At 37.5% G+C, this 24,460-nt stretch overlaps 1 protein-coding gene across 1 annotated transcript in view; it reads left to right on the forward strand.

The window, feature by feature from the left end:
- TRPC7 (transient receptor potential cation channel subfamily C member 7) overlaps nucleotides 1-24,460 on the forward strand; it is a 262,244-nt gene that overhangs the window by 7,740 nt on the left and 230,044 nt on the right. The window contains exon 2 of the mRNA XM_043980053.1: nucleotides 9,738-10,515. Coding sequence (XP_043835988.1) covers nucleotides 9,738-10,515 — 778 coding nt within the window. The remainder of the gene's footprint in view (nucleotides 1-9,737; nucleotides 10,516-24,460) is intronic.

A 24,460-nucleotide genomic window follows, 5' to 3' on the forward strand; every position in this document is an offset into this window, starting at 1 on the left:
TCTTCCATTTAATTGCCTTTTCACCGACTTAACCCACACCTAGAATGTTCTCCCACATCACCTATGTGTCTTGGTTTCCCTGACTTTTTTTAAGACTTATCTCCTAGCTTCTAGTGAGTTTCCTTATAAGCTTACTTTCTATTGGATTTTTTTTTAGTGAGGCAATTGGGGTTAAGTGACTTGCCCAGGGTCATATAGCTAGTAAGTGTTAAGTGTCTGAGGCCAGATTTGAACTCAGGTCCTCCTGACTCCAGGGCCAGTGCTCTATCCACTGTGCCACCTAGCTGCCCCTCCACTGGATTTTAACGTATACTTTTGTGGTTCTTCAAGTAGCTTCAATCATATCTGACACTTCATAACCCCATTTTGAGGGTTTTCTTGGCAAAGATATTGGAGTGGTTTGCCATTTCCTTCACCATCTTATTTTGTTTGTTTGTTTTGTTTTTTATTTTTGAAGGACAATGAGGGTTAAGTGACTTGTCCAAGGTCACACAGCTACTAAGTGTCAAGTGTCTGAGTCTGGATTTGAACTCACATTTTCCTGAATCCAGGGCTGGTGCTTTATCCACTGAACTGCCTATCTGGCCCCTCTCCATCTTATTTTAAAAGATGAGGAACTGAGGCATGCAGTATTAAGTGACTTGCCTAAGGTCACAAAGATAGTATCTGAGGCTAGGTTTGAACTCAGGTCTTCCTGACCTCAGGCTCACTACACCCCCTAGCTGCCCCTAATGTTTTCTACATTTACTTTGTTATTTATGTTATCTTCCATTTAAAATGTGAAATCCTTAAAGACAAGAATCATTCTTGCCTTTTTTGTATGCTTAGTATATTGTCCAGTACATAGTAAGCACCTAACAAGTGTTTGTTAAGTGGCTGAGTGACCCAGATTGAACACCTCAAGTCCTTATTGTCTACCCTGCATCTATCCCTTCAGAACACCCAGCCCTAACATCTGATTTATCATGCCTAAGGACCCCTTGGTCTTGCCTTCCACCACACTGCTAAATTTTTATGATTTTCATGTATTTCCATCTGTTATATCATTGAACTTTATTTTATATGTTGCCTCTTTCAGGTAGAGTGTGAGTTTACAAGAAAGGATTGCCTCACTTTTTGCATTTTTATCCCTAACACTTAGCAGACTACTTCATACATATTTAACAATAAATTCTTTTATTTTCATTCAGTCTGACAGCAGCTGATTTCTAGGTCCCTTGAAAACAGGACACTTTACAAGCACTCATTGAATAACTGCTCAGATTAGTAACATAGCCATCTACTTTCTATTTGGAAATATTAGAATAACTCATGTTATTACTCTCCTCTTTGTTTCTACTGTCTGGTCTCATAGCTTTTTTATTCTTTCAAAAAGTGAAGCACCAGTAACTAGGTATAAGACACTGTACTGGGCCCTATAGATATAAAAACAAATTGTAAAACATTCTCCGCTCTCAAGGAGCTTACAAACTGAAATACTTCTTCTGATAATTAAGTTCAAGATGGTTTGAGGAAAGAGAGAGAATGCATTGGCAACTAAAGGGACCAGAAAAGGTTTTTCATAAATAATAGCATCTGAATTAAACTATAAAAGAAGCTCATGAATCTAAAAGACAGATTTGATGGGGGAGTGCATGTCAGGCATAGTAAATATCCTGTTAAAAAAAGCATGGACTTTAACATATAAAGTTGAACTTGTTGGGTAACATGCGTACCAGTTTGTTTACAAAGTACAGCACAGTACAGGAAGGGAATCATTTGAAATAAATCTGGAAAGGTGATAGATATGGTATAGACTGTGAAGAGCTTAAAAATAAAAAAATTATATTTCACCCTACAAACAATAATTGATACTGATTATTTTATTTGAGTATGAGAGTGACAGGGTCAAATCTAGGCTTTAGGAAGACAGTTTGGACAGCTAGCTGAAGAATTAATTGAAGAAAAAGGAGAATGTGAGCATGGAAACCAGTTATGAGATTAGTGGAATAATTAAGACAAGAGGTAATGAGGGCTTGCACTAGAGTGGTGACTGTGTAGAGAACAGGTAATGGATAAATGAGAGATGTGGAAGTAATTAAGTAGTTAAGATATGGTAATTGATGCCATGTGCAGTGGAGAGTGAAGGAGAATGAAATATCTCTAAGGCTGTAAATTTGGGTGACTAGAAGAATGTTGACACTCTCAGTAGACATGGGTATATATGAAGAATTGATTAGTTTAGGAAGGAACATAATGAAAATTCTTTTGGACATACTGAATTTGAAGTATCAACTATATAATTTTACATCTCCTCATTTTTACTTCTTATAGCTTCCTTTTGAGGTTATTTTGCAAATAAAAAAATCACTATACTGAGTAGTCAAACAGTTTTCTCCCATGGGTAGAATTACACAATCACAATCATAATCAGAAGATTAGGCTCTGACCATGAGCCTTCTACAACAATTAGAACTCATATTTCTGAAGCATTTCAAGGCTTATAAAGGACTTACCTCATGATGACCATGAGAGGTAAGTAATTCAATATAATGATTTCTATTTTTTAAACAAGAAAACTAAATTCAGAAAGGCAGGATGGCATAGTAGAAAGAATGCTAGACTTGGAACATTTAACTTGAAGGAATGGAACTTAAATTTGAATATCAGGTGTGTCATTTAATATCTACGTGACCCTGAACAAGTCACTTAATCTCTCTGAGCCTCAGTTTCTTGATCTTTAAACTAAGAAATTAACTAAGGAGAAGATGGCCCTAAGTTCCCCATAGCTTGTCCACAATAACAGGAAGTGTCAGAACAAGGGATTGAAGCTCTTGTCTTTTATCTCTAAGACCAGAGAAGAGATTTCCATGAAGAAAGGGGAACACAAAAGAATGTTATGTACTGAATAAGGAACATCTCCATTCTACCTCAGGAAAGGCAGTGACCATAGAAACACTTCTTAGCAGTGAAAATGTAGCATTTTCTCCCATTTTCACTTAGCTGAATGAGTGACTCAACTGTTCCTTGGAAAACAGAAAAGTTATCTTATCCACTATACTAGCTGATTTTCTTATCCATGGGTTCCAAAACACTAGTGGAGTTTGCAAACTTTTGTATAAAAACAGTGTAGGGGCCAAATTTAATATGGGGAGAGTTAATCAGGTGGCTTGCCATAATATCGAGGCTCAGAAAATAATGAGGGACCTTTAGGTCCAAAGTTTCCTCCTCTCCAAACTGCCTTTTTTAGTTATTTCTCCCAAGCCAATAAGAAAGGAGATTAACAGCCTCTTTTCCACAAACAAATTAGGTTTTATTAATGGGAATAAAATACACAGCAAAGGTGAAATTAATTAAGCCAATGACAAGGGAATAAAGAAAGAGGAAAATAGATAAGCTCCCTGGCTTTAGCAAAGGCTAACACGGTCCCCAAACTTGCTTCCAGCTCAGCTAATTCAAAGAGTCAGACTCATTTTTATTAATTCACCACCTAGGGTCTATAGTTTCAATAGGAAACTGCTGTGCAGCCTCTTAGCAGTCTCCTCTAAGAAGCTCACCATCAGGAAAAAATGAGCTCCCCTCAGTGAGTGTTCCTTTTTCTACTTTTACTTTCCCTCCCCCAAAAGGGAGGTTCTTCAAGCTGGATGTGGAGAGCGATTCTCCTGCTGACATCAGCAGCATACATCACTCAGGGCAGGCCAGGTGTGGCCCATATCCAATCATCCCTAGCCAGTTTCCCAGATAGTATGATCATTCAGGTGGGACCCCTGGGCATCTGCCAAATTTCATTATTTTATCACATTCCCCCCTTTGTTTCTTTGAGTAACATGGAGTGTTTCCTTGATGAAACAGTAAAAAATAACAGAATATAATACGCTATGCTAACAAACAATATGTTAATAACAATATAGGAAGGGGAGAAAGGGGAAATTTTGTCCAGAGGGGCAGTCCCTCATAGACCCACGCTTTGACAATGTCTACAGAGGGAGGGCCTCTGCAGAGAATACATATTATAGATGGTGTATATAATAACAGAAGGAAAAAAAATATTCATTTAAAGTCTTTGAAATCTTGTCTTCTTTGAGTGTTGAGATGTCATCAGGGAAACTGGACTCTGGTCTGGACTCTGTTTGTCTCTGGACTCTTTTACTTCTTTAGCTGTTGAACAGCTGGATTTTCGCTAATCCTTGGTATAGCATTATCAATGATCAAATTAAACAGTGAGAGTTCTTCAAAATATAACTCATATTTAAACTTGTTATATACAGCATATTACATTCCCCCTTTTGGAGGATACTTTTGCCCATATGCAATACAGAGTTGAGGCAGTTATGCAATCTAAAACACTTCTTACCACGATGTGTCTGGATCAAGGACAAATTTAGTAATGTGTCCATGATGACACCTGAAAATGTTATGGAAAGGTTATCTTACCACATCTTGTGGTTATGAGACATCCAGTAATTGTGCTAGGCCCCAGGTGGATAGCTTCTGACCATGCCATCAGACTGAGTGAAAGAAAAAAGGAAAAAAAAATAAGTTAAACCAGGTGCATGTGTTGGAGCTTCCATGACACCAGGCCATTTTTGGAGGGAGAGAGGATGAAACTGGACTATGTCCAGCAATTGTGGTCTTTATAGTTGCTATCATAAGAAAACTATGGACCTCCTGAATGTATTTGGCTGTTCTCTTGGCCTCCATCAGGGCATCTTACATGTACTCGTCTCCCCTCTTGTACATATATTCTCTCCATTACATATAGTCTCTACAGTACATGTAGTCTCTCCCTCCTGCATTGTGGAGTTGAAACATCTCCATCAAGCTCATTGTAAGAGCAGTTAGTCTCTGAAATGATAAATTTTCCATAATTCATAAATCTCATGTTAATTTTACCAAAGACAATATGATGGTAAAAATACATGTTATACTCAGGACATACTTGCAATATATACAATAATTCCAAACCATACCCAGAATATGCATATGTTCCTTTTTCTGCTTTTACTTTCCCTCCCCCAAAAGGGAGGTCCTTCAAGCTGGATGTGGAGAATGATTCCCCTGCTGACATCAGCAGCATATGTAACTCAGGGAAGGTCAGGTGTGACCCATATTCAATCATCCCTAGCTGGTTTCCCAGACAGTACAATCATTCAGGTGGGACCCCTGGGTGTCTGCCAAATTCCATCATTTTTATCACAACAGGAGAGAACAGTCTCTAGGTGTAACAAGATTTGCAACTTGCTTCATTGCTTAATAAAGTTAAAATGTAATTAAGAGTCAAAAGTAAAGATTAATTAAAATATAAAAAGTCAAAAACATCATAATTCTAATTGCCACAGACTGGGAACTTGGGCGGGGGTAGTAGGACTCAAGAACAACATGCTTGTATTTTTTAATTTCTTTTTCTATTTAGTTATATTTATTTTCTTATTTATGGGGCTGAAATAAACATGTAAATTAATTTTACATTTGGATATGTCGTCTATATTTAAAATATTATTCAATCTTTTTAATCATTTCATCTAACTGTGATGCAGCAGCCAAGAAAGGGAAAGAGAATCCTACCAGGATCATGATGGTGGTAGTATGGCTATACTCTGCTGAGGTCAAAATGTGTCTAGTATCATGTTGAATTCTGAATGATATATGTTGAAGGACATTAATAACCTGGACAGTGACCTGGGGAAGTGATCATGATGAGTAGAAGGATCATGAGGATTAGTTGAAGAAATAGTAGGTATTTATCTTAAAGAGAATTGGGGTAAAGAAACATGGTAACTATCTTCAAGTATCTGAAGGATTATTAAATGGAAGTAAATTTATACTTGTGCTTGCCCGACAAAGAAAGAACTAGGAGCAACTGGCAGAATTCGCCAGTAGGTAAACAGGCCTGATGTAAGGAAAACCTAATTATCAATTAAAACTAAACAAAAGGGGCAGCTAGGTGGCACAGTGGATAAAGCACTGGCCCTGGATTCAGGAGTACCTGAATTCAAATCTGGTATCAGACACTTGACACTTACTAGCTGTGTGACCCTGGGCAAGTCACTTAACCCTTATTTCCCACCCCCCCCAAAAAAAAAAAAACAACTAAACAAAAAATGAATGGACCATGGGGAAGATAATAAATACTAGTTATACAGAAATCCCCCAATGAGTTAGTAACAGAGCTGTGATTTGAATCCAGATTTTTTGGCTTCCTAGTCCATTATTATTTTCATTGAGCCATGTTGTCTTTTCCTATTGTCTTTTTTTTAAATAAAATTGTATTGATGTCCTTTTTAAAAAAAAAACATCACCTCCAGCCTCAGACACTTAATGCTTACTAGCTGGATGACCCTGGGCAAGTCACTTAACCCCAATTGCCTCACTGAAAAAAAAAAAATCACCAAAAATTTTCCTAGTGACTTTTCTCCTCTTCCTCACCCTTCTCCCAAAGAGCTGTCCTATTTAACCAGTAAGGTTTTTGGCGTAATGGTAAATACGTTTGCTTTCAACCCTATCCCCACAAATTCTCTTCCCCCACATGTGTGTTACCCCTTTCCCTAGTTTCAGAGTTTGCTTATCTTATTGCTTCCTTTTTCCTTCTTTCATCTAGTTATCTAATTCTTACCCCCCCCTTTTCTCTCAGTTAAGTAGTCAAGTAAAATCCCTCTTCTCTCAATTTGCTTTGCTTGTTAGTTTTTTAGTTCTTTTTCTAAAAGCATTTATTTTCCTCATTCTCTTCATTATTTTTCTTCTATTTCTGTCTATTCTAGGTGTTTATTCTTTGATTCATGGACCTTATACTTCTTTAGTCTTTCTTTAGTCTATGCATTCTTCCTAGAATTAAAGTTTCTAAAAAAAAACCTTATTTCCCTCCTTTTATGCAAGCTCTGTGCTAGTGCCTTGCAGATCTTGTCTCCTAGCCCCCTTTTTTCCATAGTACCTCATTCTTAGAAATATCAATTCCTGCAGGAGCTAGAAAGAATAGAAATTTTGTCCCTTATTGCACATTCTGTTACTACTTCCTTGTAATCTCCATGACAATTTTCCCCAATTTGCCATAAAATCTCCTCTCTGGATCCATGCCCTCTCTGTTTTCTGAGTGTCAGTTTTCCCCCAGGATCATTGATTCTCCCTTTTCTGAAGCAAGATGCTATCCATGGAGGCACAGAATTCTCTTAGAGGCAGTGGTCTCTATAAGCACCAAATCCCTGAAGATTATACCCATTTTAAAGTCACAATTTCCTATTATAAAATATCCTTCTCCTTCCAAGGGAACATCCCTTTTTCATCTCACCTTTTCTTCTCTAGGCACTCTTCTTCCTGAGAGATATTATTTTTTTTATTGTTCACCTTTAACGTAATTAGGGTACACCAAATAATCCCCTCTTATCTTTTTCCATTTCTCTCCCTTTCCATTCTGTTGTTCAGTTTCAAAGTAAACATTGATTCCTGTTAGGTGAATTGTTGTGAGGGTTAATCCATGGTATTTCAGGGCTGTCCATCCTTCTATTTTATTTCCAATTTCATTGCAGTCTCCTTGTGTACTTTTCAAAAGAAATTGTTTGATAGTCTCTCTATGGTTATTTTGAAGTGGTGGTAGGTTATGGTGGTGGTGGTGTTAACTGCATAGATGTTTTTTTCTAGTTTTTTTTTTCTTTTTTGGAAGGGAAAAGAGTTAATTTATTTTATTACATATGCCTTTCTTGGTTACTATATGTTCTTGTCTTTTCTGAATTTCTATTGTTTAGATATTACCAAAGTAAATAATTTGCTTAGGTCTGGTTTTCTTTGTAGGAATGCTTCAAATGTCTCTTTTATTGAATGTTCATTTATTTTTTCATTGATGATAAGACTCAGATTCATAAGGTATTTCACCTTGAATAGCATCTTGAGCTCCTTTGATCTTTGGAGAACATTCTATTCCCTACTGTGTTTTTACTGGGTGAAAAAAATAGTTTTGTTATTCAATTTTCCTTTCCTTTTGTATTTGAAGCTTTTTCTTCTGGACACCTGCAGAATTTGTTATTTGTCACTGGGATTGTTAAATTTAACCATTATGTGTCTGCTGTATAGTTGTTTTGTTCTTATTTCTTTTGTTTTTCTGGAGGTGATCTCTAGATTCTTTCAATTGGTACTTTACTTTAAAGTTTTGGACATTTTCCTGAATTATTTATTACTCAGAGGTGTTCAGTCTTCTTTCCTTCAGGCCTGATTGGCCCCCTCCCATACGCATACACATACACATACACCCAGTTTCCTCTGTTACTCCATTAGCTGGCTGAGCACAGGAAAAAAATGCCAAACTGACATCATGGACAAAACAAATTTCTGGCTTTTGTCTTTTCAACAGGGCAGGAGGACAGCAGTTAAAATGCATTTCTATTAAAAAAAATCTATGAGTGTGCTTGATGAGTCCGGCCAAGCTGGTGGCTGGTGGGGAGAGAAGTGCTGAGTGAGCACTTTAAGGATTTATTTTTCTCCATTGACCAGATGGTTACCTCCTTTGGCTGGGATTTTGGCATCTTAGAACATGGAGACAGCTAAAACTGATTTATATCTTGTACTTAATTCCTGTTTTAGATAACTTTAGCACTTAATGTGTCACATAGTACATAGTAGGAACTTAAATATTTATTGATCAGAATTTAAGAGGTTGTGACAGAGAGTGTCTAGTGACCCAGAAATCTTCCTATTGTCTTTTTTTTTTTTTTTGCAGGGCAACGGGGGTTAAGTGACTTGCCCAGGGTCACACAGCTAGTAAGTGTTAAGTGTCTGAGGCCGGATTTGAACTCAGATACTCCTGACTCCAGGGGCCAGTGCTCTATCCACTTCACCATCTAGCTGCCCTGGCCTATTGTCTTTTTTTTTTTTTTTTTTTTTTTTTTAGTGAGGCAATTGGGGTTAAGTGACTTGCCCAGGGTCACACAGCTAGTAAGTGTCAAGTGTCCGAGGCCGGATTTGAACTCAGGTACTCCTGAATCCAGGGCCGGTGCTTTAACCACTGCGCCATCTAGCTGCCCCCTGGCCTATTGTCTTTTAAAGTAGTTTCTTAACAACCTGTGGAGACTAAAGAAATTAGAGGCTAGCAATTAGGAAAGAGGAAATCAGCGGGTTTCATTCTCATCTTTTGAGTGAGGCTTCCTCCTGTGTCCTCCTAAAGGGGCTTAGGAAATAATGTTTTAACTCATATAAAGTAGTATCTAATTTGTATTCAAATACAGCATGAGGTTGTCTCCATATTTACAGGTTGTAAAGTTTTCAGAAATATTTTCAGCTCTTCAGATAAAGAGGTACTTAATCCAAAGGTGGGAATTTGGTATGAGGAACATTGAACTTGCACATCCTGGGGTTGGGTACAGAGAAGTAGAGCTGGACTCTTTGAGGACTCACCCAATAAGCAAAGGAAATGGGGGGAATATGACTTAAGGGCTGTCTCATATATTTATTCCCTCCCACCTCAACTGAAATTCTCAACATTCTCAAACCTCAATTTTAGATGTTGTGAAAAGGAAAATGGGGAAATTTGCCCAAGGAGAGAAATTCTATCACATCTCTAAAGAAAACCAGTTTCCCATGGGATAAGAGGTAATTCATTACATGGTTCCCTTAATTAAATACACGTTCCAACCTAGTTCCAAACTACAAGAATTCCATGGGCTTTAAAACCTTTTTTTTTTAATTGCAAACATTTTCAAAAATATTTGCTGCCTGTAAGGGATCTAAAAGTCATTGAGAAAATAATTAATTGACTTCATCTCATTTTAATACAGGTTGGAAAATAGCAACTTTAAAAACATGCACCGCAGGCACACAACCCTCCGGGAAAAGGGAAGAAGGCAGGCTATCCGAGGGCCAGCCTATATGTTTAATGAGAAGGGGACTAGTCTCACCATGGAGGAAGAACGCTTCTTGGATTCTGCTGAGTATGGTAACATTCCAGTGGTCAGGAAGATGCTTGAGGAGTCCAAAACGCTAAACTTCAACTGTGTTGACTATATGGGACAAAATGCCCTGCAGCTAGCAGTGGGAAATGAGCACCTAGAAGTCACAGAACTGCTGCTGAAAAAGGAAAACCTGGCCAGAGTTGGTGATGCCCTCTTGTTGGCCATCAGCAAAGGCTATGTGCGGATTGTTGAGGCAATACTGAACCACCCAGCCTTTGCCCAGGGCCAGCGACTGACCCTCAGTCCCCTGGAACAGGAGCTACGGGATGATGATTTTTATGCCTATGATGAAGATGGAACCCGCTTCTCTCATGACATCACCCCCATCATTCTGGCTGCCCACTGCCAGGAATATGAAATTGTCCACATCCTCCTCCTTAAAGGGGCCCGTATAGAAAGGCCACATGACTATTTCTGCAAGTGTAACGAATGTGCCGAAAAGCAGAGAAAAGACTCCTTCAGCCACTCAAGGTCCAGAATGAATGCGTATAAAGGATTAGCCAGTGCTGCCTACTTATCTCTGTCCAGTGAAGATCCTGTCCTCACTGCCTTAGAGCTAAGCAATGAGTTAGCCAGACTGGCCAACATTGAGACTGAATTTAAGGTAATCCTTCAAAACTTTTACCTCTATCCAATCATGTCAAGATTCTTTTCCAGGTGTATCCAGTATTCAAAGGAGCTATCTATAGGGCAGGCACTCAGTTGAACATGGCACTATGGTTAAACAGCTAGGGAAGGTCAAATGATTTCTTATTACTGCCTGAAAATAGAGCCAATAAAACCTGATAGTTTCAATAATACTTCTGTATCATATATCAGAAAGACAACATGTCAGAGTTCTCTCCCATCCACATAATCTTCCTTGAGGTTCCAGAGAGAATACAGGAATGCATTCCTGCCTGCACAAAGCTTCCAGTATAGTTGTAAAGGTAAATTTGATCAACAAGTATTAAGTGCCTTTTATGTGCCAGGCAAGATTAAAATAGTCGCTGTGCTAAAGGAAATTGCTTAAAGCACTTAAAGTATAACAGTTTAGGGTTTTCAAAGTTCTCTCTCTCTCTCTTTTGCTCCATTCCTCCCTCCCTCTCTCTTCATACATATTTATATACATATAGCTATGTTTATATGTATGTATATATGTAATCTAATTTTGTCCTCACAATAACCCTAGCAGATAAGTGCTATTATTAACCTTATTTTACAGTTAAGGAAACTGAAGCAAGGAGATGTTAAGTAACTTTCCCAGGGGTCACACGGCTAGTAAGTGTCTATGGTTGGATTTGAATTTAGATCTTTCTTACTCCAGATCCAGTGCTCTATTTACTGTGCCCTCTATATAACTTTTGTATTTATATATGTATATAAATTAGATACCAGGTAATTTGGGAGAGGAAGACACTAGTTATTGGGGGAAGAGCTGTCACAAAGTAGTATGTGGTTAAGCATCAAACGACTTCTATAAAATAGTCCTAGAGGAGAATGAGAAGAGATCATAGGCTTAGAATTGTCAGGAAAGGCTTTCTGGAGGAGGCAAGAATGGAGAGGAACTTGGAAGGTTGTGAGAGGTAGCAGGAAAGGAAAGGGAATACTGAAGAGACAGGAAATAGCATAAGTCAAGTTAAGAATTATTATTATGTGAGGGAGGCCAGTGTGTCTGGAGTTGAGTGATCACACCCACTCAATGAGAAGCAGAAGTCTTACCTCATACAGCCTAACAGCAATTGCTTAATAAATGTTTAGTGATTTGAATTGAATGATGTCTATTTGTCCATCTATTTTCTGTCCTAGGAAATACTTTTACCTAAAATATCTAAATAATCTAATGGGAAAATGTTATTTGAGCTAATGTCTCTGGGTAATTGTCACAATTATACGTTTCAATTTGTCTAATTAACTGAGACAGATTTTTTTCTAATACAAATGAAACAATACTAAGCCTACAATTGGGATGATATATGGGACATTCATCTCCTTTACTGAAAATTCGAAAGTCTATGTCTTTAAGAGACCTAAGATCTAGAATTAGAAATTACTTGGAGCCAAAGTTCATAGATTTAGAGAAAGAAAATCCTTCAGAGGTCATCTGGTCTCATCCCTTCATATTAATGAGAATATAATTGCAGAAAAGAAAGGATGCTGAGAGGCATGAATTGGTAATACTACTAGATTTAAAAGATACCTTTCAACACCACAGTTTTGATTTAGAATAAGAACAATTATGGAGTTAGCTCATAGTTGTTCAATTCTGGGTACCACGTTTTTGGAAGGACAGTGATGTGTCCAGAGGATGGCAATCAAGATAAGGAAGGATCTTTATTTCATGCCATGATAAGAATCAGCTGAAGGACCTAGGAATGCTTAATCTAAAGAAAAGACAGGGAGGATAAGACTGAGCTATCTTTTTTTGGTGGGGCAATGAGGGGTAAGTGACTTGCCCAGGGTCACACAGCCAATAAGTGTCAAGTGTCTGAGGTCGGATTTGAACTCAGGTCCTCCTGAATCCAGGGCCAGTGTTTTATCCACTGTACCACCTAGCTGTCCTAAACTGAGCTATCTTCAATTATTTTTATGCAAAAAGGGATTAGATGTATTTTCTTTGTTTGAGGCACAATGATTGGATAGTGATGATTTTAGAATTGATTTAAAGAAAAAGTTGCTAACAGAGCTATTTTAAAATGGAATAGGCTGCCTGAGGAGATAGTAAATTTTCCTTCAGGAAACAGGCTGAAGGACCACTTCTTAAGTAAATTACAAAGGCAATTATTGTTTAGGTATGGGCTGTTCTAAATGGCCTCTGAGCTCCTTTCCAGCTCCGAATTTTACAATTCTGTGATTTTGATTCTATCAAATTTATCTACCTGCTATAAATTCCCAAGTATTTCCTTTTGTTTGAAATGAGGTCTTTCAAGATTATTAAGAAATATGTAAGAGAAGTGATCATGTTTTCCTTTAGGAATTTATGACAGCTATCATTGTGTGTGAAGTCTTGGCACTAAAAATCTTTTATTTTATTTTGGGGGGGGCAGATTGAGAGAACACCTTAGTGGAAGAGAGGTCAAGCTGTAATGAAAGAGTGGAGACCAAGGGGATGTCTTCTGAAATGTACTCAATGAGTACATTCAGCAAAAACATAGAACTACTTCTTAATGTATTACATAATTTAGCAAGAATCATTAACTGTTTAAGAAGCTATCATCGTAAATGTCATCAATCATCTCCATGCTTTTTAAATTGAAAGCTTCATTATAGGAATAACTACTCTTCTCAGCCAAGCAGCAGCATCCAAGGGAGCTTTTTTTTCAGTGCTGCAGACTACTGTTTATGAACTTCATTTGAGTTATTGCCAGAATATAGTTAAATCATTAACATGCAGTACAACCACTATCAAGGTCCCTAGTAAATTGTAGTTAGATGCTTGCTAGTGATCCTTTTTGTTTGTTTATTTGTTTGCTTGCCTGAAAATTGTGCAGCTGTTCAAGTATTATTTCCAGTATTTCTTTATTCTTCTTGGATTTAACTCTTCTATCTGCCAAAAATTACTTAGGAATTTGACAATCATCAAAGCTTTACTTCTAAATAGATAGTATGTTCACCTGCTGATGTAAGGGATTTTTCCCCTGTGGTTTGTGATCTTTGGTAACTGTTGATTGAAAACATTTTCTTTGACAGAAAACTTAATAAGTGTGCTTCAGGGATAAGGGATGTAGCTATAGCATCCTGCAATGATGTACTAGAATAGAAATAGATTACCAATTTGGAAATATTTCTCCAGGTGAGAATTCCAGGTTCCCTGAATCTCAAAAAACTAAGAAAGCTGACCACAGTTAATATTCTGCATCAATTACTAAGCCAAAATCCAGTAAATACTGTGTGTTTGTACCTGTGCTAGGTGCCATGGAGTAACGTCATATGCATTTATTACATACTTACCATGTAGTAGGCACTATATTAAGTACTGGGGATGCAAAGAAGAGCCAAAAGCAAAAACAAACATTAAAAAAAAAAACAGTCCATAGGGGCAGCTAGGTGGCACAGTGGATAAAGCACCGGCCCTGGATTCAGGAGGACCTGAGTTCAAATCTGGCCTCAGACACTTGACACTTACTAGCTGTGTGACCCTGGGCAAGTCACATAAAACTCATTGCCCCTCAAAACAAACAAACAAACAAAAACAGTTCATAAACTCAAGGGCCTCCTAGTCTAATGGGGGAGATAATATGCAAATCATTATGTAAAAATTTGATACATATGGCATAAATTCTATGTAATTTCAGAGGAAAGAAACCAAGACTTTAAGAGGACTGAGAAAGGCCAAAAGACAGAAATGAGGGAGAGAGTTCCATGTGTGGGAATAGCCAGTAAAAGTGCGTGGAGTAAAAGTGGCAATGGAGTATCTTGTGTGAAGACTAATAAGGAACCCATTGTTACTGAATCATTGAGTATGTAGGGGTAAGAGTAAGGAGTAAGATGTAAGAAGACTGGAAAAGTGGGAGGGGGGAAGCATTTACAAAGTGCTTTAAATACAGATCTAAAGATTTTATATTTGGACCTTGAGTTGATGGGGAATCACTGGGATTTGGGGAGACCTATCTGACTTCTAAGTGGAGAATGTACTAAAATAGGGAGAGATTTGAGGCAAGGAAATCAACCAACAGGCTACTGCAACAGTACATGAATGAAGTAATGACAGTTTGTACCAGGTAGTATCAATGTCAGAGGAGAGAAGGGGGTGTATTTAAGTGATGTTTCAAAGGTTAAAATGGCAGGATTTGGGAAATGATTGGATATGGGTAGAATGAGATAGTGAGGAGTCAAGGATGATACCTAAGTTGTGAGCCCAGGTGGTAGGATGGCAAAATGGTCATGTCCTTGCAATAATAGAGATGTTTGGAAGAGAAGGGAATTTGGGGAGAGAGATAATGAGTTCAGTTTTGGACATAAGTGAGTAAAATGTTTATTAGACATTGAGTTTGAGATGTCCAATAAGCATTCAGAGTCTGGAGGTCAGCATAGATATAGTAAAGTTCATGACCACTAGACTGAGTCAGGGGGCTGATTCCTATTTCTGTCATATATTTACTATGTCATCTGCTAGGTATTTACCTCTCCTGTCCAAACCTCGATTTCTGATTACATGATCTCCAAAGTCCTTTCCGGTTCTGTATGCTATGATTCTCTCATATGTGAGACACTCTTAGGTTCAGTAAGAAATGCCAGAAGACTATCTCTGACATCAAACAGCTCACAATCTTGTTAAAGGAGGAGAAAACTAAAGAAAAAAATAACTGGGGAACAAGTATCAAAAAATGTCACAATCTATAACTAGATTACAAACTCCTTGAGTGTGGTACAGTTCCAATTCTTTTTCCTTTCTTCCCCCATACCCCAGGCCTATAACAAAGCTTCCTACATAGGAAGTATTAATTGATGGATTAGTAAGAACAGAAGACATAGGTTTGGTGAGTGTGAGCAGGAGATGTTTCATCATTTATGTGACTAAGCCAAAATGTTGTGGGAAAGTGAGGAATTCCTTCATTTAATTTAATCTAAAACACCTGCTCCTGAAGACACATTGGACTATTAAAACTAGGTCTGAATAATTGAATAGGAGCCTCTACACTGATTATTTTTGATGTACGAATTACTTATATCACTGCTACATCTTATTGAGTTTATTCATTGGGCAGACAATTATTAAGTCCTTACTATGTGCCAGAATCTAAGAAAGTAATTGAGGATACAAGACAAAACCATATGGTTTTGACCTCTCAAGTCCTTAAATCCTGAGGGTTTTTATTGTTGTTGTTAATATGCATTATTTTTCTATGGAGACATTCAACAGTTATTCTTCCCTAAAGCTCAATGTCTAGACAAGGGTGGTAGAAAAGTTTCTTAGTAATTGGAATAATGTCTGGGGATGGAGGAAAGGAAAGACGGTATTCTGGAATAAAGATTAATGGTACTGGAAGAGAGAAGGAAGCAAGAGTAAGGAAGCAGAAATCCTTCCTTACCTTCTTGAGTTATGCCTATTTGGATTTTCATGTGTTTGCTATTCTCAGGACAGCAAACTATGAAAATACAATGGAAGTATATACTTGTTAAAATTTTGTACTATTTAAAAAAAAATATCCCCTAAGCCAAGAATCTGGAGATAATATTGAACATAATAGGGAGTATCTTATACTTTGGGAATTCAGGGTGTGAAGATTGTTTTAATGGATATTTAGAATATAGTGTTGGAAAGAGGAGGAAGCAAGCCAAAGATTCAATTATAACCCTGTTTTAGAACATTAATGAATCCTATTTATGAATGGAATGCTAACCAAACTTGTTATAAAAAATGGATTATGAATTATGTATTGATGTTTGTGCTGCCATTTATAATCCCCCATAAAGTAATTCAAGGCCAGAAATACCACGAATTAAAATGCAAATAATGAGAAATCAACACAATTTGCCACCTGCTATGTCTTCTAGTTAGATTCTATTGTAACATGTAGAAATATTTTAATGTCACTAGTAATCTGCTTACAAACTTATCAAAAATCAAGAGGGTTAAGAGGACATAGAATGAATTTTAATTTTGTATATATGATGTTTGAGAACCAATAGGATGGGAAACTTGGAGGTCTTTGTCCCCTGAGTGTTCATAAATTAACTGTAGGGAATATTTCAGGTACCATTGTCCAGGATTCTATAGATGTATTCTGTGTCCATAAAATTGCCCATTACAGTGCCATTTAAAGAGAGTATTTCATCAATCCATAAATTATTAACATTAGAATTAGGAAGAACTGGGTTCAAGTTCTATTTCTGATATATACTAACTATATGACTATGGCTACTAGGACATATAATGGATAAAGAGCTAGGCCTGGAGGCAGGAAGATGAGTTCAAAGCCAGCCTCAAACATTTTCTAGCTATATGACTCTTCCTCAATTTCCTTCACTATAAAATAGGAATTCTAATAGCACCTACTTCCCAGGATTATGAAGATGACCAAATAAGACAATATTTATAAAATGCTTAGTATCATTCCTGACACATTTATAAATGTTTATTTCCTTTATGCCATGGACAAGTCACTTAATCACTCCATTCCCCCAGGCAAGACTATAAAAAATACCAATTTACATTTGTCAAAGGAGTTTCCACACAGGAGTTCCATATACCAACGATATCAAAGGACTTAAAATACCCTCCACTTTGTGAAAAATTCACAAAACACAAAACCAGAGTTTTCAACTATTAGCAATTATCATGAGATGTGGTGGGAAGAACAACTGGATTTGGACAGCTTGAGTTTATGTCCTTGCTCTATTGCTTGCTACCTGGGGCTAGCCCTTTGCCCCTTCTGGGGCTCAACTGATGCCTCTGTAAAATGATGAGTTTGGACTATATGACTTTTATGATTCTTCCAATTCTGACATTTCACATTACTCCATAAACATGGGGCCAGGATGAGTGTGCAAGGATCCATTATGCATCTAAGACATTCTCATTTATTTTATTTTTTCCAGTTACATGTAAAGGTAGTTTTCAACATTCATTTTCATAAGATTTTGAGTTCCAAATTTTTCTCCCTCCCTCCCTTTCCTCCCCCCTCCCCCCCCGCACAAGACATCAACCAATCTGATATAGGTTATATATGTACAATCTACAAGTGCTCTCTTTATCAGTTCTTTCTATGGGGGTGGATAGTATGCATCCATTAGTCCCTTGGGATTGTCTTGGATCATTGTATTCCTGAGAGTAGTTAAGTCATTCACAGTTGCTCATCAAACAATACTACTGTCACTATGCACAATGTCCTCCTAGTTTTGCTCACTTCACTATAAATCAGTTCATATGAGTCTTTCCAGGTTTTTCTGGTATCATCCTGCTTTGTCATTTCCTATAGCACAATATCATCCCACTGCAATCATATACCACAGCTTCTTCAGTCATTCCTCAATTGATGGAAATTCCCTTGATTTATCTTAGACATTCTCAATGCACTAGTGCGCTAGTTCTCTGTAGCCTCAAATGTTCCCTATTGCTCAATACCCTCTTTCCTTTTTTTTTTCCTTGAATGCTAAGAAATATGTTTAAATTAAAGAGGGATACCTTAGGAGCCACCTCTTTCATTTTGATATTTTAGCTAGTAACATAAAGAAATGCCTTTTTTACATGCAGGGATGACTTAAAAATGGTTTCCCTAAACATTGGTACTTTCTGAATTCATTGATGGCTCAGGTGGGTCTAAAAAGAGTATCTTTAAAAAAGTAGCACAAAAAATAATAATCCCAAGAGATTCACCCCAGTAACCCAGAGTGCTCTTGTGAAAAGAACTGAGAATATGAGTTGAATCAATCTATTCGGGGGCTCATTGGTCTGAAAGTGAAGCCAGGACCTAAAGAGTGGGAAAAGATTATAATTCTAACAGTAAAACAAACAAATTAAAAAAAAACACGTGGTGATTACATTGTGGCTTCCCATCAAGGTGAAATGTACTAAGTATTCAGAGCTCTCAGGTCCTACCAACAAATTCATTTGGAGGCCTGGGTAGGTATCCTAAGACTAAAACTATTAAGTCAGAGCCCCAGAGAACTACTATCCCTCAGGAGAGGGACGGAGATGGATATTGTATTCTCACTTTTCGGTTGGGTTGTTTTTTTTTTTGGCTTTTCTTTTCTTTTTAGCTAAAAGTCTGGTCAAACATTTTCATGGTGACATTAGACTGGCATCATTAGGTGTTATTTTCATGGATGTTCTTTTGTTGGAAAAAATTTTCAGTCCTCTGCAAATTGTAGTCAGGCCACTGCCTATCCCACATTTCCTTTTAAGGGTCATCATGGTCTCTGGCAGCTGTATTGTATTACTTTTCTTTTTAAAATAAATCATTTAGTATCCATCCATCCTTTCTTTTGGAAAAGAAAGTAACTAATTGAAGAATTTTCTAGAGCTCCCCTGGAAGTCCAAAATGTAGTGGTCATTTGGTGTGAATAAAGGGAAAATAAAGCAATAAAGTGATTATGGTTTGACATGAAGCTACCTTTGAGGAAGCCATTTCTGCTACCAATGCTTTTCTTCCCACAAGATATTCATAGCCCATTAAAAACAAAACATAACAAATAAAAATCTACCCATGCTAGGAGCACTTTACTATATCAGTCTGATATGGGCTCATGCACAGCTTTCTGGGAAGTATAGTCCAGAGGATTTTCCCCCAGTAAGCAAGATTCTAAAGGCCACATGTGTGACAAAAAAATATTCAGGAATAAGTCTTCTACATCCTACTTCCTCATCAGTTAAAAAAATGGTTTTTGCCCTTGCAAATCACAATTGTGACACAAGGATATCTATGAGAACACATCATAAACATTAGTCACATACAGAACAAGTCGCAAATACTTTACTTGGGCACATTTGGGTAATTACCTGAAATTCTCAATACATATTCAATAACATAATATATAGACTCCACCTTGAGAATGCTTTTAGTAAATCAAACATAAAGGTCATGTGCAGAAATATAGGGTATAGAAGTTATGGCAAAGTTGAACATTGGAGACTAAAGGTTTAGACAATATATAATATACCACATGCTTGGTAATATATATGAACTAAACATTGTATACACTCAATCAGTGGGCATCTTCTGGCTACATCTGGCTACTCTGCCATTACTCTAGTCAGCCTGCTTACTGACCATAGAATTCTGTCATTCCAACAGTGTGACAAGCTGTCAGTTCTTCTCCCTTAATATCCTCAGACTTGTTAATCTATAGTTCTTGTACTGAACTTGTGAATAGTCCGGACCAGATATTGTTGTTTCCAAATCCCAATGATCCAGATCCTTTAGTTTGCCTCCATCCCCTTGGGGCCTCCCTGGCTGGGATATTAAGCAGGAAAAGGATGGTTTCTAGAATCAGTCCTTCCCCTTTATTATAGCAATGGGTCTTTGACCTGGGTAGTCTGGGCAGGTATCTCTGGCTCTCCAGAGAGAGCTAATTTACAATTTCCTCTTCATCTGATCATAATCTGTATTCTCTCTATATAAACTATCAAATAACTCTGACAATCCATCAACACTTCTCCAAGCCAGTTTAGCCACACAACATTCCAATGAATTAACTCCCCTATGGGCAACAGGGGATCTTTCTATTTTTACAAAGAGGTTATAGAAATATGACCCTGTTCTCCTAGGGCCCTGTGATCTATAACTGAAGAAGATTTTATAGACAATTTCATCTCACTCCACTATGCCTTCTACCTTTTTCACATCTCTTGTATATGCCTCCTTTTCTACTCTTACTTTACCATCTCCCTGGTTCAGGAGTTTCTCACTTCAGACCTGCACTGTTCAATGGCCTGCTGGGTGGTCTCCCTCTCTCAAAATTCTCCCCATTCCAATCCATTCTCTGCTCAGTAATCAAAATTATCTTCCTGAAGTATAGGTTGGGCCATTCACTCCAGTCCCCTGTCCAATCAACTCTAGTACTTCCTCATTACCTCTTGGATCAAATATCAATCTTCTGCTTGGCTTTCAAAGCCCTTCATAGCATGGTCCCTTATACCTTTTCCAGGCTTTTTATACCTTACTCTCACAAGCTCTACAATCCCATGACATTGGCCTCTTGTTTCTCACATATGATACTTCATCACCCAACTCCGTACATTTTCCCTGAATATCCTTCATGCCTGGAATTCTCTCCCTCCTAGTCTCTGTCTCCCTCCTTCCCTGGCTTCTTTCAAGTCTCAGCTACAAGAAGCCTTTGCTAATCCCCTTAATGATCTTGCCTTCCCTTTGGAACTACTTCAAATTTTTCCTGTATATAATCTAGTTTATACATAGTTATATACATATTGTCTACCTCATTAGACTGTGAGCTCACTGAAGGCAGGCACTGTTTTTTTTTTACCTTTCTTTGAATTTCCACTGCTAAGCACAATGCTTGGCATATAAATGGTGCTTAATAAATGCTAATTCCCTGACTGGTAAACCAGAGGCTCTTGACAAAAACAAATCATAATAATAATACATTTTTTCCATATAAGAGAGTATAGTTCCCTTTCTGGTTGTCAATATGATATAAATGCTAGGGGTTTTCATCATGGCCATCAAGTTTCCCATGTTGCATACATATTTCTTTGGAAAACCTAAAGGGCAGGACACAAGAATTTGGATCAATGAACCCCAAGTTCAAAAGCAGGAAGGTTGGGAAAGTGTACAAAATATCAAATGAGATACTACTGAGTGGATACACACTCACCAATGTAAATACTCCACTAGAGCAATTTGCAACCCACCCATATCTTTTTATCCTACAATTTTATTCATATCTTTTCATAAATTCTCTGTGCAGGATCAACCTAATGTAGTATAGGTCTTCCTTGATGTCTTTTAATACTTGACAGGATAGAGTAATGGAAAGACTTATAAAAGACCATGTCAAAGTACTGGGGTTCAAATCCTGGGGTTCTGTCACTTACATGAGCTCCAGCAAGTCATTTAGGCCTCAGTTTCCTCTGTTGAATGAGGGGGCTGGATTACATGACCAGCTATGTATATATTATCCTATAATTCTACTGAAAGCCTCAGGCAATCTACCTATTATCATTTTTCTCTGGACGTTAGGGATAAAAACTCATAAACTGAAAAGATTGAGAAGCACAGAAGGGGAGAGGGAGAGAAAAAGTGCAGAGCACTGCAACTGCTGAATATGGAAAAGGAAGATTCTTTTTGACTAATATCAGTGAGAAAGATTTATCACCACATACAAACAATTGGGAGAAAGTCATTTCCTATATAAGTGTAGCTATCTGGCTCAAATATCAGAGATAGGGGGGAAAATGAAAGGGAGTTCTTAGAGGATATTAGGAGATGAGTAACAGTTTAAATTAAATCAAATGGAAATGTAGAGATGCTTGTTGAAAATATTACAATATGGTATAAATGAATAATAACACCACAATGATGTGGCATTAGCAAAGAATGCTGTACATAGGATAAACAAAGAGATTAAATTTTTAAATGTTTCAGTGAAAACCAGCATGAGTTCAAACGTGGGGATCAAGTCCTTTAGTTATAATATGTTAAAACTGAAATGGACCTTAAAGATAATATAATCACACAATTTTAGAGCCAGAAGAAACATTGGAGATCAGCTTGTCCAATTTTTTTTTAATTTATTAAATGGAGAAACTGAGGACTTTAGAGAGGAAATTATTTACCCGAGATCACACAGCTAAGTAAAGATGGGGCTGAGAATGTTACCAGGTCATAGAATCGTAGAATCTCAGCAATGGAACTGATCTCACAGGTCTTCTGACACCCTATTCCTCTGAGTGTGTGTGTGTGCATGTGCACTGAGGGTGTATTCAAAGAAAAATGTCAAGCCAACCTACTCAAAATTTTCCTATAGAAATGAGGAATTACCTTTAATAGCAATATTATTTTCCCAGTTCTCCTATTGCCTAATTTCTCTTTTCCTGTCTTCACAACCAAATTTGGATGGTCCCCAAGATTTTGTCTTTGGCCCCCCCTTATTGGGCCTTCTCCCTTCATACTCATTCACTTGGATAATGTTACCTATCATCTCTCTATATATGGCTCCCAAATCCATATCTTCAGTCTTCACTTGTCTCCTATGCTTCAGAACTGTATCTATAGCTACCTTTGCAGGGGTTATACTAGATCCAGCTCATCTTGTCTCAAGAAAGCTGATTGTTAAATTTTCAGTGTGAGCATTTATACCTCAGAAACTGGCAAATGTTAAAAATCAGAATGATTTATTATTTTGTTTATTGTCTGGGGTTAAGAAAATTATGGGGAAATGTCAATAATGCATATTAAACTTAGAATGTGTCACACATATGTTTTTTCTGGAGAACTGGTTGTTAAAACATTACCCTGTCTGTAGGACATCTCTACTTGGATGCCCCACCAGCAACTCAAACTCAATATGTCAAAACCAAGCTTATTTTTTTCTTCCCCCAACCCTAATTTTCCTTCTGGTTTCACTATTTCTGTCAGGAGAATTATCATTCATCTAGACTTCCAAATTTGAAACCACATCTGCAGAGGCTTTAATTAGCCCCACCTGGATGATTTTAACACACACTCTCTCATAGCTCCTAATTATTCTTCACACCCCACCTCAACTAATCTGGAGATACAGAACTACTTATAATATTTTTTAGTTCAAATATTTTAATTGGCTCTCTATTGCCTACAGAGCAAATATAAAACTCTTCTCCTGGCATTCAAGGACTTCTATATTCTGGGACTTCTCCCCCAAACCCCTCCACTTCCCAATCTTATTATTATTTCCTTCTACACTTTTCTACAATTTTGCAAATTGAACTATTCTCAGTTCCCTGAATGTATAATTTATTTTTCTACTTGTGTGCCTTTGTTCCATTTCCTTTATAAAGGAGAAAGTGTAAGTCAGTGCAAAGAGACCTGACTCTACAGTGATAGGACCTAGGTTTGAATCCCTTCCTTGACATTTATTACCAGACTCTCCTTGGGCAAGTCATTTGAGTTCCCTGGGTCTCAGTTTTCCATTGGTAGAAGGAAAAGATTGAAATAGATGTCTACAAGCTGTGTGACCCTGGGCAAGTCACTTAACCCCAATTGCTTCACCCAAACAAACAAAAAAAGAAATAGATGTCTACAAAGGACCCTCCCAGTCTAGATCTCTAACCCTGTAATCCTTGCCCTTCTTTGCCCCTTGAATTCCTACCAACCTTTTAAAACATCTCACAATTTTCAGTTCCTCCAGAAAATCTTTCTTTGATTCTATCAGCCAATAATTACTCTTTGACCTTTGGACCTCACTTGGCACTTTTCTTATGTACTTGCTATGGATTATATTAATCTTTATACATTTCACATCCTCCTACTAGACCCTAACTTCCTTGGGGAAAGTGCTTGTTGAAGGAAGGAAGGAAGGAAGGAAGGAAGGAAGGAAGGAAGGAAGGAAGGAAGGAAGGAAGGAAGGAAGGAAGGAAGGAAGGAAGGAAGGAAGGAAGGACAAGACTCTCTTGTCTAAACTTTGTATGGTCCCTTCTCCCCTTTCCAGGCTTCTTATACCTTACTCTCTTTCATATACTTGAAACAATACTTTGAATGCAGTAAGTGCTTATTAGGTACTTGTTAGGTCCAGTTGAATTGAATAAATATTTATTATGTCCTTATTGTATTAAAGATCACCAGCTAGGCATTGGAAATAATCTAAATCTTTAAAAAGAAGCTTCTGGGGTACTTTGTCATAGGTTTGTTTTAGTTTTTGAGAGTGTAGGGGCAGCTAGGCGGTGCAGTGTATATAGCGCTGGCCCTGGAGTCAGGAGGACCTGAGTTCAAATCCGGCCTCAGACACTTGACACTTACTAGCTGTGCGACCCTGGGCAAGTCACTTAACCCCAATTGCCTCACCAAAAAAAAAAAAAGAGAGAGAGAGAGAGTGTAAACTTTTTGATGGCCACAAAAGGCCTTTTGAAATATGTAAACTGATTGATATATTTGTAAGTAATATATTCAGGAATTGTGGCTCCTGTCATT

The sequence above is a fragment of the Dromiciops gliroides genome, chromosome 2, assembly GCF_019393635.1.
Source record: "Dromiciops gliroides isolate mDroGli1 chromosome 2, mDroGli1.pri, whole genome shotgun sequence".
NCBI lineage: Eukaryota > Metazoa > Chordata > Mammalia > Microbiotheria > Microbiotheriidae > Dromiciops > Dromiciops gliroides.